This window comes from Lathyrus oleraceus, chromosome 2 (assembly GCF_024323335.1).
Source record: "Lathyrus oleraceus cultivar Zhongwan6 chromosome 2, CAAS_Psat_ZW6_1.0, whole genome shotgun sequence".
Classification (NCBI taxonomy): domain Eukaryota; kingdom Viridiplantae; phylum Streptophyta; class Magnoliopsida; order Fabales; family Fabaceae; genus Lathyrus; species Lathyrus oleraceus.
This window is the reverse complement of record NC_066580.1, coordinates 79,239,052-79,254,919: the sequence shown is the minus strand read 5'-3', so window position 1 is coordinate 79,254,919 and position 15,868 is coordinate 79,239,052. Positions and strand designations below refer to the sequence as shown.

The following is a 15,868-nucleotide window of genomic DNA, read 5'->3' as shown; positions in this document are numbered from 1 at the left end:
ATAAACTTTTATGATCAAAATAGATGTGTTAACTAATAAAATTTGTTTACAAGTTTATAACTTAATTTTATTATTTCTTATAGCATATTTTTAGAAAAACTACTTCATATAGCATTTAATCTTATAACATTCTTTTCTTAATTATATCTTATGTATCTTAATGAAAGATAGACTTTCATGTCCATTTCACTTTCATCAAAATTACAAATTCAATTAGTTCATATCTCTCTATCTCTCTATCTCTTTTTCTCTCTCTCTCCCTCCCTTCCACCCTCTCTCTTATCAAACCACCTATCATTTATTTCTATATTCTAGGTGCACAGACCTAAAGTATATTAAAAGTTCCGCACTGGACAACATATAACCTGAATATGTTAATAATTGAAAAAAATAATTGAAAAAAATTATCACATTATTTATTTTATAGGATTGAATTAAACTCAATTAGAAAGAGACTCACCCTAATCAAAGTCAGTTAGTACTTCCATAGCAAACATTCATAAGTTTTCTTTACTCCACAACATTAAATATACACTAAAACACAACATCAAACAAAAATATCTTTACCATCCACCTGTCCAGCATGTGTATCAGTTCAACAATACAATTTCCACATTATAGAGAGATCAAAAGACTACAATGATATACAAATTTAAACAAGAAAATAGAAAAACCATATGAATAACTGAAATAGACACGAACATAACATCAACATCTGTAATAATTTGAAAATCTAGAATAATATACATAACCTCGTGTGTTATCATGTTAGTATCGGGCACTGACCCTGTCCAACACTAAACACGTCTTTGATATGAAGCATCGATGTTACATAAAAGGAAACAACCTTTGATACTATTGTAGGTTGAACAAAATAAGATAAATAATACATCAAAAATACACATATGTAAAAAAAACAGCTCCAAATCAAACTATGGAGAGATATTACCTGAGTTAATAACCCTCTATCATGATACCTTTGCTTCATCTTCAAGTTACATAAGAATTCAAGAGGGGACATTAAAGTGAAAAAGCCATGATATAACAAATGCAAACACCATACATGCTAGAAGAAAATTCAAAAACCGGTGTCCCTGCCAAAAATTTCGAGTTTCGATTGGCGGTGAAGGTCCAGTTGGTAGTACCATAGAGGGATCACTTGCTTCATTCAACTGTTCTGTCGTTTGAACTTCAAAAGCACCAGCTACATTGTGTGCTACTGATCCACAGATTTCACAAGTTCTGTTAATCAAACAAGTCCAATAATTAGTGCAGTTTACAGCAATGACACTAATAGTCATTTTACACTCCTCCAAAATAAGTTATACCTACATGAAGAATTGCTTGTTTTTGGAAGCAATTCTAGACGGATAGAATTTATTTTGGAATAATTTTGAAGTGTTTCGATATTCTAAAGTAGAATTGATTCTATTTAACGTTAAAAATTGTAATTTTTGAATTTAAACATGATTTTTACATTTAAATTTACTGTTCAACTTAATTTAGTTTAAAATTATCCAAATATAAATCACATTAGATTCAACACACTATTAACCATAATCAATTAACTCAAAATCAATTTTTTTACCACAGAACCAATCGAACACGGTAGCAGTTTGGTTTTATTTTATCTTTTATTTTAAAAATAGCTTTATAGATAAGCACTTATAACAATGTACTATAACTTGGTTGACACTATAATACAAAAGAAGAATTAGATTCACACTCCACTATCAAGATATAAGTACTATCTTCAAAACCCATTATCCAAATTCTTTGGCATCAAACGAAAATGCTATAAGGAAAAAAATGTTTTAGTATAAAAATCACTCAAAAATTATAAATTTTGTTTTTAAGTAGAATCTATTCCGAAAAGCATAATCAATTCTACTCAAAAAAACAACCAAACATATTAAAATCAATTGAATCAAATTCTAATGCTCCAAACATGGAACCAAACATACTCAAATTCAATTTCGATTCAATACACTTTCAATCAAAATGAATTTTATAAACTCAATTCGATCAAAATCAATTTTCATTACGGCAAAATCAAACTCTTATATATAGCACAGCTATCACATTTTCATCCAATGTTGACCTCTTCCACACACTTGCCATTCCGACAAGTATCAACATAAATACAGTGGACAGCACTAGCATTCATCAATCTCACAAATTCACCACCCAAAAGAGAATCAATCTCAAAAAACAAACAAAAGTTAACCACTATAAAAGAAAAAACTCAACTTTATTCCAAAAGGTACCAATACTTACTTGTTTCCCTTAATCTTGAACCAAGCCTCAGCACAATGTTTATGAGCAGCAGCCAAATCCTCTTTACAACAGCATCCAAGCTCCATAGGAATCCCAGATTCATGATTTGTCATATCCATACTAAGATGACAAATCCTACAATCTCTCTCCACCTTATCCAAATGCACCTTAACATCAACATCAGACGCTACCACAACACCATCCAGATCCAACTCCACAGATTCATCTGATGAATCAGTGGAGCCTCTTTGTTTCTCATCCACTCCCACAATCTCCGACCTTTTCACTTCTTCCTCATCTGACCTGTCACCGGAGTCACCCTCGCTACTCCGGTGGCAACCATTGTTCTCTATCTCCACAACATGAAACTTGTCCTCCTCATTCACCAACATTTTTTAACAACCAAGTTGAGAATCTTCATGTAATGAAGAACTGGTGCAAGGATCATTAATAACCACCCACCAAGTTTTTATGAAGAAAGTTTGAGTCTTTATGAACCAAAGGTGTGTGAAAAATAAGTGTTACTCTACTTTGGTAGGTAACTAATCTCTCTCTCTCTCTCTTCTGAATCACTATAGAGAGAGAAAGATGCAACAACAACAACAAAAGCTGTTGTTATTATTAAGAAAAGTAAGAAACAGCATTATGATTTTGCAGTGAATGAATCTCTGATGTGGTAGAAATTTAGCAAATAAATAAATAATTTTTTCTTTCCTATTCTTTTGTTTCTTTCTATGTAATAAATTTAAAGAAATGGTTCCCGAAAATCTAACTATGTTACAAAAAGTATAGTTTTTTAATGTGTTTTATTTTTTAAATCTTGTTATCTAAACAAACGATTAATTTTACTCTTTATTTGTACAGATCAATTTAAATTTATAGATTGATTCAATAAAAAATTGTCGTTTAAATATGACTGTCGTATTAATAAATAAAATTTATTTTAAAGTGACTCACCTTTTAATATAGTAATATTTTTTTTTTAATATATTAATAAAATTAATTTAGTAAAAATATATTGTCTTATGATAATATTATTACCTTCTTTAGTTTGTATATAAAAATCTTAAACGACAATAGTTTTAAAACTTAGGGAATAAAATTTATGAGCATAATTTGAAATGAGAGCACACTTTTAGAATCCAAATCTTGGACAACAGATGAATTTTAATGTTTTATTTTCAACATGTCAATGTCCTTAGTAAGATAACAAAAACAAGCAATGGGAAGCTTAAAACAAGATTAGATTCTTCAACAAGGGTCATGTTGATAATTAATTAAGAGTTAAGTTATTCAATGATCTTAATCAAATGCCACACCATGTGCAATTTAGTCCAATGTTAAATTTGTCAAGTGTTTTGTAATGAGATGTGAAATTTGTGGACCCCATTTTTATCTTTTTCTTGGCGAGTTTTGCGGGTAGAATAGGATAGTACTGTGTGTTTTATACTGTGTGGTGGTAAATCAAGAGAACAGAAAATGCATGGAAGAAGGGAAAATGGGGATTGAGATTTGAGAGTGAGGTTGAATAGAGTGGTTATGATAAAGTTAAGCTAAAAAGAAACTCTTTCTTTTCTTTTTCTTCTATGGTAAATTGGTACCAACAGAGGAAAGTGTTAAAAGCAGAAGATTTTGTTCTTTGCATTGACCTTTTTCTTCTTTTTCTTTTCTTTTCTTTTTATTTCATAATTTCATAAATATTCTTGCATGGATTTTTTTTTTAAAGAGAAAATAAAATCTACCTTTATAATGTAAATTAATTTTACATTTTTAGATAGTCACCATCGTTATACTATAATTTTTAAATTATTGAATAATAGTGTCAATATAAAACAAGTAAACTCTTTTTTTAAAATAATCTACTTCTAGTTTATTTTTTATTTTATTTTTCAAAATAAACTTTTAAGTATTTTGCTTTTGTCCATAAGAAAAAAATTCTAAGAGTATTTGTATCAAGAAATGAAGTGGCTAACATGTCTTTTAAAAAAAAAATACTACGTGTATTAATTGATAAAAATGAAAAAGAAAACTAATTAAGTTTATAAATTATATTTTTTAATAATAAAAATAAATATCTATTAATCGACTAATCCAAGATTTGCAAATCTAAATCTGGATTTGAAGACGTCCACTGACCAAATTTCCCAAGCGCTTTAGTTTGATGCCCCCAATCAACTAGAATGTCGTTAGACTGGATCCTCGTCTCTGAGGCTTATGATGGTGTTACTTCACTGTATACCAGAATCAATACAATTGATTGCTTAGTGTCATGTCAGAATTCGATGGATGCAAACGACGCATATATGAGATCTCGGATCCTCGAGACTTTGATTTCTTCACCTAAGATGTTTTGGAGTTCAGATCTACATATCGAACGTGGAAATCGTGGAAATTGGAAGTCAATTCCCACATATGGCGCTCCTGTTTCGTTACGGAACCAAAATTAGTGAGGATTACATTGATGTGACATTGTGGAGTGAAGGTTGCACTCACGGTGCTTCTTGAACCAATGGTATATATCTTAATGCGATGTTGTTAATTGGTGTTTACAGTGAGTGTAACTTTTTGTTATATGTATTTTGTATGATGTCAAAACTAGGATACTTTAGCGTTTATGTATATTAGATGGTATCATCTTGTAGCGGTAAATTCATGACCATTAAGCTATGGATAAACTTAACGCCAATAAAACCAGAGTCGCCACCGTACTTTTATTGTTTCCAAGGGAAAAGTGAAAAATACGAACAAAACCCAAAGATAAGAAGTTTTCAAATCAAAACTAATAAAATGCCAGAGATTACAGGTAAGAGGGTTGGTTACACAGAGGGAAGGTGTTAGCATCCAAAGTGTCATAGGTACTCCTAGGGAGCCCTTTCTTGTGTGCATATGTGTTTTTGTACAAAATGATGTTTACAATAAATAGAGTGGAGGGATGAGAAAAGAATGCATTAATTATATTTTTGTGTTTGACAAGATCTTCGGACTTGTGCCTACGTACCAACATAAAAATGAGGGATCAAAACCTCATAGTTTGTGGTAACAATTTCAAAGTGAGTGCATTGCTTTTAACAAAAATTAAATTTTAACAAAGGCACAAAAGCCTAAAAAGGTTTGAATGAGTGTTAGTTCTTTTTGTCTTTTGAAATTTGAAGTCAATATAGTTAGATTCATTTACAAGTTTGATTAAGAAAAGAGTTTGAAAATGCAATGGCATAAGGCCAAAATTTCTAATTTGCAATAAAGTCTAAGTTTAGAAAACACAAGCAAAGAAGATTTTAAAAAAGGGGGGAGAGATTTGAAATTAAATAAGTGAGGAGGAGATGAAGAAACTAATCCTAAGCAAAAATTTAAACGTTAAGGGTTGAAAAGATCTGACCAATGGGCTGCAATCCAATAGACAAGAATGTCATATAGAAACCCAAATTCCCCTTGGACTTTAGAATCAAGCAATATCAATACACAAATAGCAAGATAAAGAATCAAGGCATCAAATAAAGATAGCCATATCCAAGCTTAGCAATTCCATGATCTTCTTCATAATCTCCCATGTATCAGATGAATTCAGAGATAGGCATTAGACACAAGTTCAAAGTAACAACTTCATTAAAATCATGTTGCAGATGAACTCAAATGAATCTTCAATATTTGCACGAAATTTCACATCACAAACACTTGGTTTCATGAAAGTTGGCATTGGCCAAGTCCTTTTGCATAGGGAATGTTGCCTAATTCTAAGTCCAATGTCTCATATCAAAACCAACAGTCCGCACAAATCATTTTTTAGGGTTTTAGTTGTTATTATGTACATTAAGGTCAAAGGACCACAAACACAAACAAGTATATACAATCACAATATAATCAAAAAGTAAAGCTCAAGTGAGCAAAGTGAAAATGACATTAAAATAAACAAGTTAAATAGTATGAATAATGGCAAATGAATAAAGACTTGAATTTAAAGTGCATAAAAGTAAATGGCTTAAAATTAAATGTTAGTTGTTAGTTGATTAGAAGTTAGTATTGCTTTTGCTTTTCAATTGTTTAAGCCATTCTTTGGAGAACACTCAACCCACTATTCACAAGCATGAATCCTTGAACCAAGACATCTTCCAAAAGAAGGAAAAAATGCCAAGTTTCCACACAATACCATGAAAGAGGGGAGGCTTACAATCTCACTTACTAGAATGCTATGCCTTTTTGTGTCAAAATTTAGCGCTATGTTAAGCAATTGTAATTGAACTTATGTAGAAGTCACAACTATTTGAGGTCGGGCAATAGAAATCTTAGTGTTAATGCATGTTAGAGATATGGTATTATGAACCATACTCCTAAAACATACCACACTTAAAAGAAAATGCAAAAGGGGTGAACCTAATCTCATCCATACTTATGTTGATTTTATAATAAACTAGCCTTAGGATATAGAGATATCATAGGTCCATGAAATGAATGAGAAGAGAATAGGATTGAGATGAAGAGGGAGGGGAAATGGAATCAACACAAGTTGGTCAAATGAGGACTTTTGTCAAATTAAAATCATTCATTCATTTTGGGAGATGAAATGTACATTTCATCAATCCCCTAAATCCAATGATTTTAACTCAACAAAGTCAAATCAACCTTGACCAAAGACCAACAACACAAGTCAAACTCAACAAGTCAATACAAATAGCTCCACACAATTTATTTGCAATTAAACAATTAAAATCAATAAAAAAATGCATTAAATTAAATTACGGTTGGTCAAAATCCTAAAACCTCATCAAAACACCAAAGAAATGGCCATGAGATTTATCATAGGTCAAACAAGGTCAAAAGACCTTGGAGAAAAAATTTCAATATTTTTAGAAACTTAAAAGTATTTTTAAATAATTAAAAGTATGCACAAAACAATTAAATCATGAAAGATATTATATAATGATCCAAAAAATAATTTTAATTCAGAAAATGAAAGAGGAATTTATTTAAATTTTTTTGGTAAAAGTCTCATATTTTTTGGATCAATATTAAAATTAATATGAATTAATGAAAATAAGGAAATTAAACTAAAAATTAAAAAATGCAAAAATACGTGGACCACTTGATCTCCCTCATTAATTGAGGTCGCAGATCAAGTGGGTCTCAACGGGCATTCCATGATGGACTCTAGTCAATGCGCTGTAGGGATGGTAATCAAAACCAACGCGTGAGATTAAAACAAATTGAAAGGATCATATGGTTCAGAAGTATGCCAACACACCGCCGGAGCTACAACTCCGGTCTTCTTCTCCTGTGGACCTCACCGGACTGGTCCACCTTCAACCATCACCAAAATAAAAATGGAGGCCATGAATTTAAAGTAAAAATGCTCAGGAGTTCGAATCTTGCCTCAATTTCATATAACTCCAAGTATATTGAAAGATACATGGAGTTGAATTTTGAGGTTCATGATCTGAGTTGCTTCGATTTGACCTCAAAGCAACTCAATCTTGTTGCCTACATTGGTAGGACTTCAGATAACCAAAAATCAAGAAGAATTATGGAGAATTGAGTTAGAATCGAAGAAATGAAAAAAATGAGAAAATCACCTCCACTGCAGGTTCAGGTGGCCACGATCTTGCTTCCAACTTCACTTAGCCTTGCTCTAGATGCTTGATAGAGTAGAATTGAATCAAAAAGGAAGCAGGAATCTTGGAGATTTGAATCTCAAAACAGTGGAGATTCAAACTCGATTTGCAATGGAAATCCTCAAGGTTATCCTTTTACTGAGAGGGTTTATAGCTGGGGATTCAAAGTTGGCGTGCAAGGTTCCTCAATTCTGATCATGGGGGGCTCTATTTATAGCCAAAGCATTTGATAATTGCACACTTCTTCCAAAACTCCAAAAATAGCAATTTCCTTTGCATGGATGCATGGGCGTGCGATAGGCCCATGTAATCATTCAATCAGGTCCAAAATCGTGTACAAACATTGTTGAAGTCATGTTAGCAAGCCATGCATTTGGGTATGGAAGGTGCAAGTTCAATCATGCTAAATGGTGATCCAACTTTAAGTCATGCGCAAGTCACTCATACTTTGTCATTGAACTTTTTGGAAAGGTTAGATCAAGTGGAACAACTTTCATGTTGAACAATTTTTCATTTGAAGCTTGGATCATGATGAATTTGGAGGTGGAAGTTTGGAAAATCAAACATATAAAAAAAAATTCTAAGTGTCAAGCCATATGTTCACTTCTTCCACTTTGGCTAACTTTTTATATGAACTTCAAATGAGAAACGTTCCTTCATCAAAGTTGTAGCTATCTCAAATTCCTTCAAAATGATCATAAATTTGACCTCATTGTGATTTAGTATTGTCGCAACCTGAAAAATGGAATGCGAAAAAAACAACCGGCGAAGAAAGACAGGAGAGTCGCCACCGTGCGTTATTTATCCCAAAGGAGGGAGAGGAAACACTCGAAGTAAACCTGGAAAAAGGAAAGGACAAGACAGGGTCTCGCAACCAAATCTTGGGTTCGGGAGTCGATTATGCGAAGGGAAGGTATTAGCACCCCTACGCATCCGTAGTACTCTACGGGATCCACTTTTGTAGTTCTTGTCTAAAGGGTGTGGGTTTATCTAATGTGTTATTTACTAAAAAAGGGGGTCAAAAGAAAATGACTCGCACAGATGTCGCATCCACTGCATATGTATCTCATCTGAATCTGAGAATCAGAGTCTTCGTAGCTCGGCTACCTAGGGGTTAAGGGTAATTTTGCTCGCTAAGACATCGCGTCTTATGCCTACGTATCTCATCTGGAATGAGAATCAGAGCAAGCCGTAGTTCGGCTAACTACGGGGTTATGGATTGGGTTTTGGACGAACGAAGTTACTACGCAATCTACCGGATGCTCGACCTTTGGAGACTTACTCGCCTGTAGTAGAAGGAGTTAACGTGTTCTTAGGAGAAGAAAAATCAATGAGTTGGTAGGGTTAGGGATGCTCATGCAAAAGGGAAATCCTAGACGACGGAACCTGCATAAAGTAAACACACAAAACATTGCCTCCTATCGAGGTCTCCCAGCTAAGAAAGCGGTAAAAATACGGGAAAATGTAAAAGTACCACACGGATAAAGATCCGAAGTAACAGTAATTAACGGAACAAGGAAACCCTGAGATCCTTCCAAGCTAACACCATCAAAGAAAGTGAGTCAGTACAGGTAATCGGAATGAAACCTCCAGGTGGTATCCCACAAATAAAGTGGAACACCAAGCAAACCATCTCTGCAAGAGTCATATGAGCCCTCACAAAACAAAACTCAACAAACAGGTTAGAGAAACAAAATAGGGTAACCAAGAGTTGCCCCCAAATCAAAATGTAACCACATGAATCATGTCATTAAAATTCACAAAAAGCTCACAAAAAGCAACCAAGGGTAGGAGGCCTAAACCTCTTGTCAAACACATGCATCAAAAGGGTATCAAATTCACCCATAATACCTCATACATTTAGAGCATTCAAATTAAAGGCATAAAGATGATGGATATAGGGCAAACCTGATTGGAGAGATCGGTTGAAATCAAATGGCACGGTTGGATTTGCAAACCAATGTTAGGGTTTGCTTGAGCTGAAAGTGTGTGAGTCAGAATGAACCTTTCAGAGTTGCCTGGAGGTTGCTGCAGATTAATTCCCACTCTCTCTGTCTAGGTTTCTCTCCAGATTTTGTCCAGGGTTTTGTTTCAATGAAAACTCTAGTATTTATAGCCTAATATTGGTAGCTTAGTGGGCTTTTGAGAGAGGTCCAAGTCTGAGATTTTTTCTTTTATTTATTTATTTATTTAATTAATTTTGTTTTTCTTTTTCCGTTTTTTTTTTCGTTTTTTTTTCAAAACACGTGGGCTTCGCCTAGCGAGCATGACAGCTCATGAACAATCCTTTGCTCCTTCAAGATTAACGTTTTGACTGACGAATAGACCCCTATTGGAAGTAACTGAAGTCTTTCCCTTGTGTTGACTGATCATCTAAATAGAACCCACAAAGTGTCCTGGATGATGTTCAAGCTTCTTGGAGCTAATCCCGATTGACATGATGAAATGCAATGTATCTAATGTTAAATGACCTAAAAATGAATGCTTGAATAAGGAGGGCAAATTTTGGGGTGTTACAGCTGCCCCTATTCAGTCATCAGCTAACCCGAGCAGGATGAAAGCGAACAGCTTATCAGACAAACAGGGTGAGCTGTGATTGAATACCAAAGACAGACCCAAAATTTGCGCTCCGAGAACACCACAAAAATGCTGAAATACACCGCGCTGTTTATTTCTCTTCCGATCCTCTGGCTGAATCTAAATCAGTCTTCTGACTTAATCTGGAGTTTTGATCCTCTGGCTGAATCTATACTCAATTTAGTCCTCTGGTTGGATGTTAATTTTGATCCTCGGGCTGGATACGGTTTCAATCTTCTGGCTAGATCTCCTTCGATCTTCTGGCTAGATCTTCTTCGATCTTCGATTCTCTGGCTGAATCTATTTTCTTTGATTCTCTGGCTGAATCTATTTTCTTTGATTCTCTGGCTAAATCTACTTCAATCTTCTGGCTAGATCTGAATTGTTTCGATTCTCTGGCTGAATCTATTTCCGGTCTTCGGGCTAGACCTGACTTCGATCTTCTGGCTAGATCTTCTTCGATCTTCTGGCTAGATCTCCTTTGTTTCGATTCTCTGGCTGAATCTATTTCGATCTTCTGGCTAGATCTGAATTGTTTCGATTCTCTGGCTGAATCTATTTTCTTTGATTCTCTGGCTGAATCTATCTATTTTTCGGTCTTCGGGCTAGACCCGACTTTGATCTTCTGGCTAGATCTACTTCGATCTTCTGGCTTGATCTGGATTGTTTTGATGATAAATTCCCATCATCAGGATCTCGCATCTGAGGCATGCGCTGGTTGACTCTCTTTCGAAATCTGCGCCCAATCTTCATGTTAGATATGCAGCTTCGAGAATATCCCACTCTTGGGCTTCGTACATATTCTTCAGGCTAGAACATGTTATAACGACTCTTCGATTAGACTTTGTTTTTTTAATGCGATCCACGGGCTGGATCCTCTTGTAGGTTGATTTTCTGTTGAGCTGTCAATCTATTCCTCCAGCTGGCTTGCTGGGGAAATAACGCTCGTAGTCGATTCTCTGGCTGAATCTTCGAAATGACCCTCAGGCTGGATCTCTGGAAAACGATTCTCAGGCTGAATCTTCAAAAATGACCCTCAGGCTGGATCACTAGAACAACGATTCTCAGGCTGAATCTTCAAAAATGACCCTCAGGCTGGATCACTGGAAAACGATTCTCAGGCTGAATCTTCAAAATGACCCTCAGGCTGGATCACTGGAAAACGATTCTCAGGCTGAATCTTCAAAATGACCCTCAGGCTGGATCACTGGAAAACGATTCTCAGGCTGAATCTTCAAAAATGACCCTCAGGCTGGATCACTGGAAAACGATTCTCAGGCTGAATCTTCAAAATGACCCTCAGGCTGGATCACTGGAAAACGATTCTCAGGCTGAATCTTCAAAAATGACCCTCAGGCTGGATCACTGGAAAACGATTCTCAGGCTGAATCTTCAAAATGACCCTCAGGCTGGATCACTGGAAAACGATTCTCAGGCTGAATCTTCAAAAATGACCCTCAGGCTGGATCACTGGAAAACGATTCTCAGGCTGAATCTTCAAAAATGACCCTCAGGCTGGATCACTCACACTTGATCCTCTGGCTGGATCTCATGACTCTGGTTGTAAAGCAATTCTTCAGTCTGCTTTGAAGGACCTGTTTATCAGCTTATGTGCATGCTTGATATGATATGCATGCAAATGCAAATGTTATGCATGGTGCAAAAGAAAAAAGAAATCTGCTTGGGGAAGCAACTCTGGTAGGGAGCGGATCGCTGTATCAATCCTTGAATGCTCTGTGGGGAATGATCCGTCTGCCGGGACCGGGGAACCACCGAAAATAAATCGGCTACTCTCTGGGGAGTTGACCTTGCTGGGAGAGTATCAACCATGAGAGCTTTGCTTGGCGAGGCTCTGTGAGGAGAGTCTGTGAGGAAAGCACTTCCTGGGGAAATGTCGTAGGAATCGACCTTTGTTGGGGATGTGAACTTGCTAATCGTCCTCAGGCTGGGGATTAAAACAAATCTGTTAGAAATAATTTGCTGGGGACGAGATGAACACTGGGAACACCACCCTCTTGTCTGTTGGGTATGCAACTACTCCGCTGTTGCTGCGAAGATACAGTCTGGTACTGACAATTCCGCTGGGGATATACAGTCTGGATACTGTCAACTCTACTGGGGAACATGCTTTACTGAGGAGAGACTTTGTCAACTACTTGGGGACGGGGATTCATGACTTGGCATCCAGTTCCTGTGACTTGTAACCAAAAAATACACGTATGCCCCGGGGGATTACTTGGTTTGAATTCACCGTCCGGGATTAAGCACATTCAAAGCAATTTTAAATGTTTTCCTGTGCAAATCATCTGCAAAAGCCACCATTATATTCAGATGCAATATGTTTCCTCAAGAATTCAGACATCTTTTGCAAACAAACTGATAAATGAAAAATAAAGAGGCTTTTTAACTGAATTATTCGACTTTTGTTGGTTGAAAAATTTGTGCCAGGAATAGGCGGGTACATCAGGAAGCTGATCCCTGGAAAGAGGTGATCGCTATAAATTGAACAAGAGAAACTATCCTAATGGCAATGTGGAAACGGGGTCCCTCTGAGTTTCGACTCTACTATGGCTCGTATGTCCTCAAGACGCTCTGCTCATCTTGCTTTCTGAAGTGGATGGTTAGACGATCTTTAACCTTCGAAGATTGCCGGATTGAATGAAACGGTGATGTAACACGGATGAACTCAGATCGCAGTCATTCGCTTATTCCCTAACTTTTGCGTGGACCGCCCTTTTGGGTTTTCAATCCACCGGGATACCCTTTTTTACCTGAGCCGCCCTTTCGGGTTTTCGACTCACCGGGTGTACATTTTTTTTATTTTTTATATCCCTAATTTTTGCCCGAACCTCTTCATTCTTTTTTTTGGTTCGTCGGGATGCCCCTTTTTTGCCTGGACTATTCTTTTTACTGTCCAGCGGGTCTATTTTATGCGAAGTATTTTTTAACTGCGTCTGAGTTGACAGGGGACGGGAAGTCTTCGCCCTCCATGGTTGTTAGCATCAGAGCTCCGCCAGAGAAAACTCTTTTAACCACGTATGGACCCTCGTTGTTCGGTGTCCATTTGCCCCTGTGATCTGTGTTGGGAGGAAGAATTCTTTTGAGTACCAATTCACCGACTCGATACTCCCGAGGGCGCACTTTCTGATCAAATGCTCTCTTCATCCGTCTCCGATATAGTTGGCCATGGCATATAGCTGCTAGTCTCTTTTCCTCAACTAGGCTCAACTGATTGTATCGAGAACGGACCCATCCTGCTTCGTCTGGCTTCATTGTTGGTGCAGGGAAAAGTTATTCTGGCACAAAATGGCATATGAACCCCCTCCGGTGTGATCAACACTGCACCAACTCCGCGACCATTGACGTTGACCGCCCCATCAAACCTCATAATCCATTTGGATTCAGGGTCAGGCCCCTCCTCCGGGAGTGGTTCCTCGCAATCTTTCGATTTGAGAAACATGATGTCCTCATCAGGAAAGTCGAACCTCATAGGTTGGTAATCATCAATCGGTTGCGCGGCAAGATAGTCTGACAAGACACTTCCTTTGATGGCTTTTTGTGAAGTGTATTGGATGTCATACTCTGTCAGCATCATTTGCCACCTAGCAACCCTGCTGGGTTTTCAAAAATATACTTGACTTGATCCATCTTTGATATCAATAGAGTCGTGTGAGTCAATATATACTGTCTTAGTCGGCGAGCAGCCCATGCCAAAGCGCAGCAAGTTTTCGCGAGCAGTGAGTATCTTTGTTCACAGTCGGTAAACTTTTTGCTAAGGTAGTATATTGCATGCTCTTTTCGACCTGACTCGTCATGCTGACCGAGCACACAACCCATTGACCTTTCTAACACAGTCAAGTACATGATCAACGGTCTTTTCCTCTCGGCCTGTAGACTGGCCCCGATCTTGATCTCTTTCTTGTCGTCTTCGGTACCAATGTTGATGGTCTCAACCACCTCCTGATAAGGTGTGATAGCTCGGTCTTCCTGTTTCAACAACCTGGCTAACTCCTCAGGCAATTCACAATCTTCCTCAACCCCTTCTTCGGCTTGATAGATAGGATTGTTGAAGTCATACTTGGCCATAGCAGTGTCGTTAGCAGTGAGATCCGGGTGATCATGCTTTACTTTAGAACGAGATTTTTTGGAAAGAAGAAAAAACGAAGAAGAAACATTGCCATTTTTTGTAAAAGTAAAAATAATTGAAAGAAAGAGAACACAAAATTGTTTGCAAAAGCTGTCCTTTATTGATGATGAAAATAATTGTGAGATGCGACTAAATGGATGACCCTACAGATGAGTCATTACACCTTGGTCAAAGTGTAAGACTTTATTATGCACGTGATAAAAGGAAAACAATAAAAATTACTCCTTCAGTAGAGTAAACCGGACGACTTTTTCAGACGACCAATTGTCGAGCTTTTCTCCTGGGAGACACGGGCGAATCCAGCTATCTAAGTCACAGTCGCTGTCAGCCTTGTCTTCATCTGCAGCATTGACGGTGTGGGGAGAAACCAAACCCCCGCTGGAGAAAGTACCGGCTTCATTCTTCTGAGACCCCGGAGTATACCCCAATCCAAACTTGTCTTCTTTTATGATTGGCTCCACAAATTTGCCCCAGCCTTGGGCATTACCAGCCTTAACCACTTCAACAGCTTGCTTGTATGAAGAGATAGAAGTCCCGACCTTCTCAGACTCAGGTGAAAAGACAGCTTCAGGCACGACCTCACTGATGTTTATAGTTTCGAAGCCCTGACACAACATCTCATGCATCTCGCCATCCATCTCCACATACTTAAATGTAGACAGGTGGCTAACAAAAATATCCTCTTCACCACAGACAGTGACGACCTGACCTTCTAGTCCATATTTGAGCTTCTGGTGGAGAGTAGAAGTAACAGCACCGGCAGCATGAATCCAGGGTCGACCTAGCAGACAGCTATAGACAGGCTGGATATCCATCACATAAAAGGTACTTTTGAATACCTGCGGTCCAATCTTAACTGGCAACTCAACTTCGCCACAGACAGCTCGCTTAGAGCCATCAAAAGCCCTCACAACTAAATTACTTGGCTTCAGGATGATGTCATCGCAATCCAACTTCGTTAAGGCTTTCTTTGGAAGAACATTCAGAGAAGAGCCTGTATCAACCAAAACATGGGAAAGCACCGCCCCTTTGCATTCCATTGTGATATGCAAGGCTTTGTTGTGATTCCTGCCCTCAGATGTTAGGTCATAATCGGTGAAACCTAGCGCATGGCTAGTGTGTACATTTGAAACTACCGACTCCAGCTGGTTAACAGTTATCTCTGGTGGAACATAGGCCATATTCAGTACTTTCAACAGGGCTGCTCTGTGTGCCTCAGAGCACATCAATAGTGAGAGAATGGAGATCTTTGAGGGTGTCTGAT

The 15,868-nt window shown here is 37.2% G+C and overlaps 1 protein-coding gene across 1 annotated transcript; it reads right to left on the bottom strand.

Moving 5' to 3' along the window:
* Window positions 1-703: 703 nt before the first annotated feature.
* On the bottom strand, window positions 704-2,934 carry LOC127118219 (uncharacterized). The gene is made up of 2 exons (XM_051048375.1): window positions 2,278-2,934; window positions 704-1,242 (listed from the first exon to the last, which is right to left on the bottom strand). Exons 1-2 carry the CDS (start codon window positions 2,667-2,669, stop codon window positions 1,008-1,010), a joined length of 627 nt encoding a protein of 208 aa, XP_050904332.1. The 5' UTR covers window positions 2,670-2,934; the 3' UTR covers window positions 704-1,007.
* Between the last annotated feature and the right edge of the window lie 12,934 nt (window positions 2,935-15,868).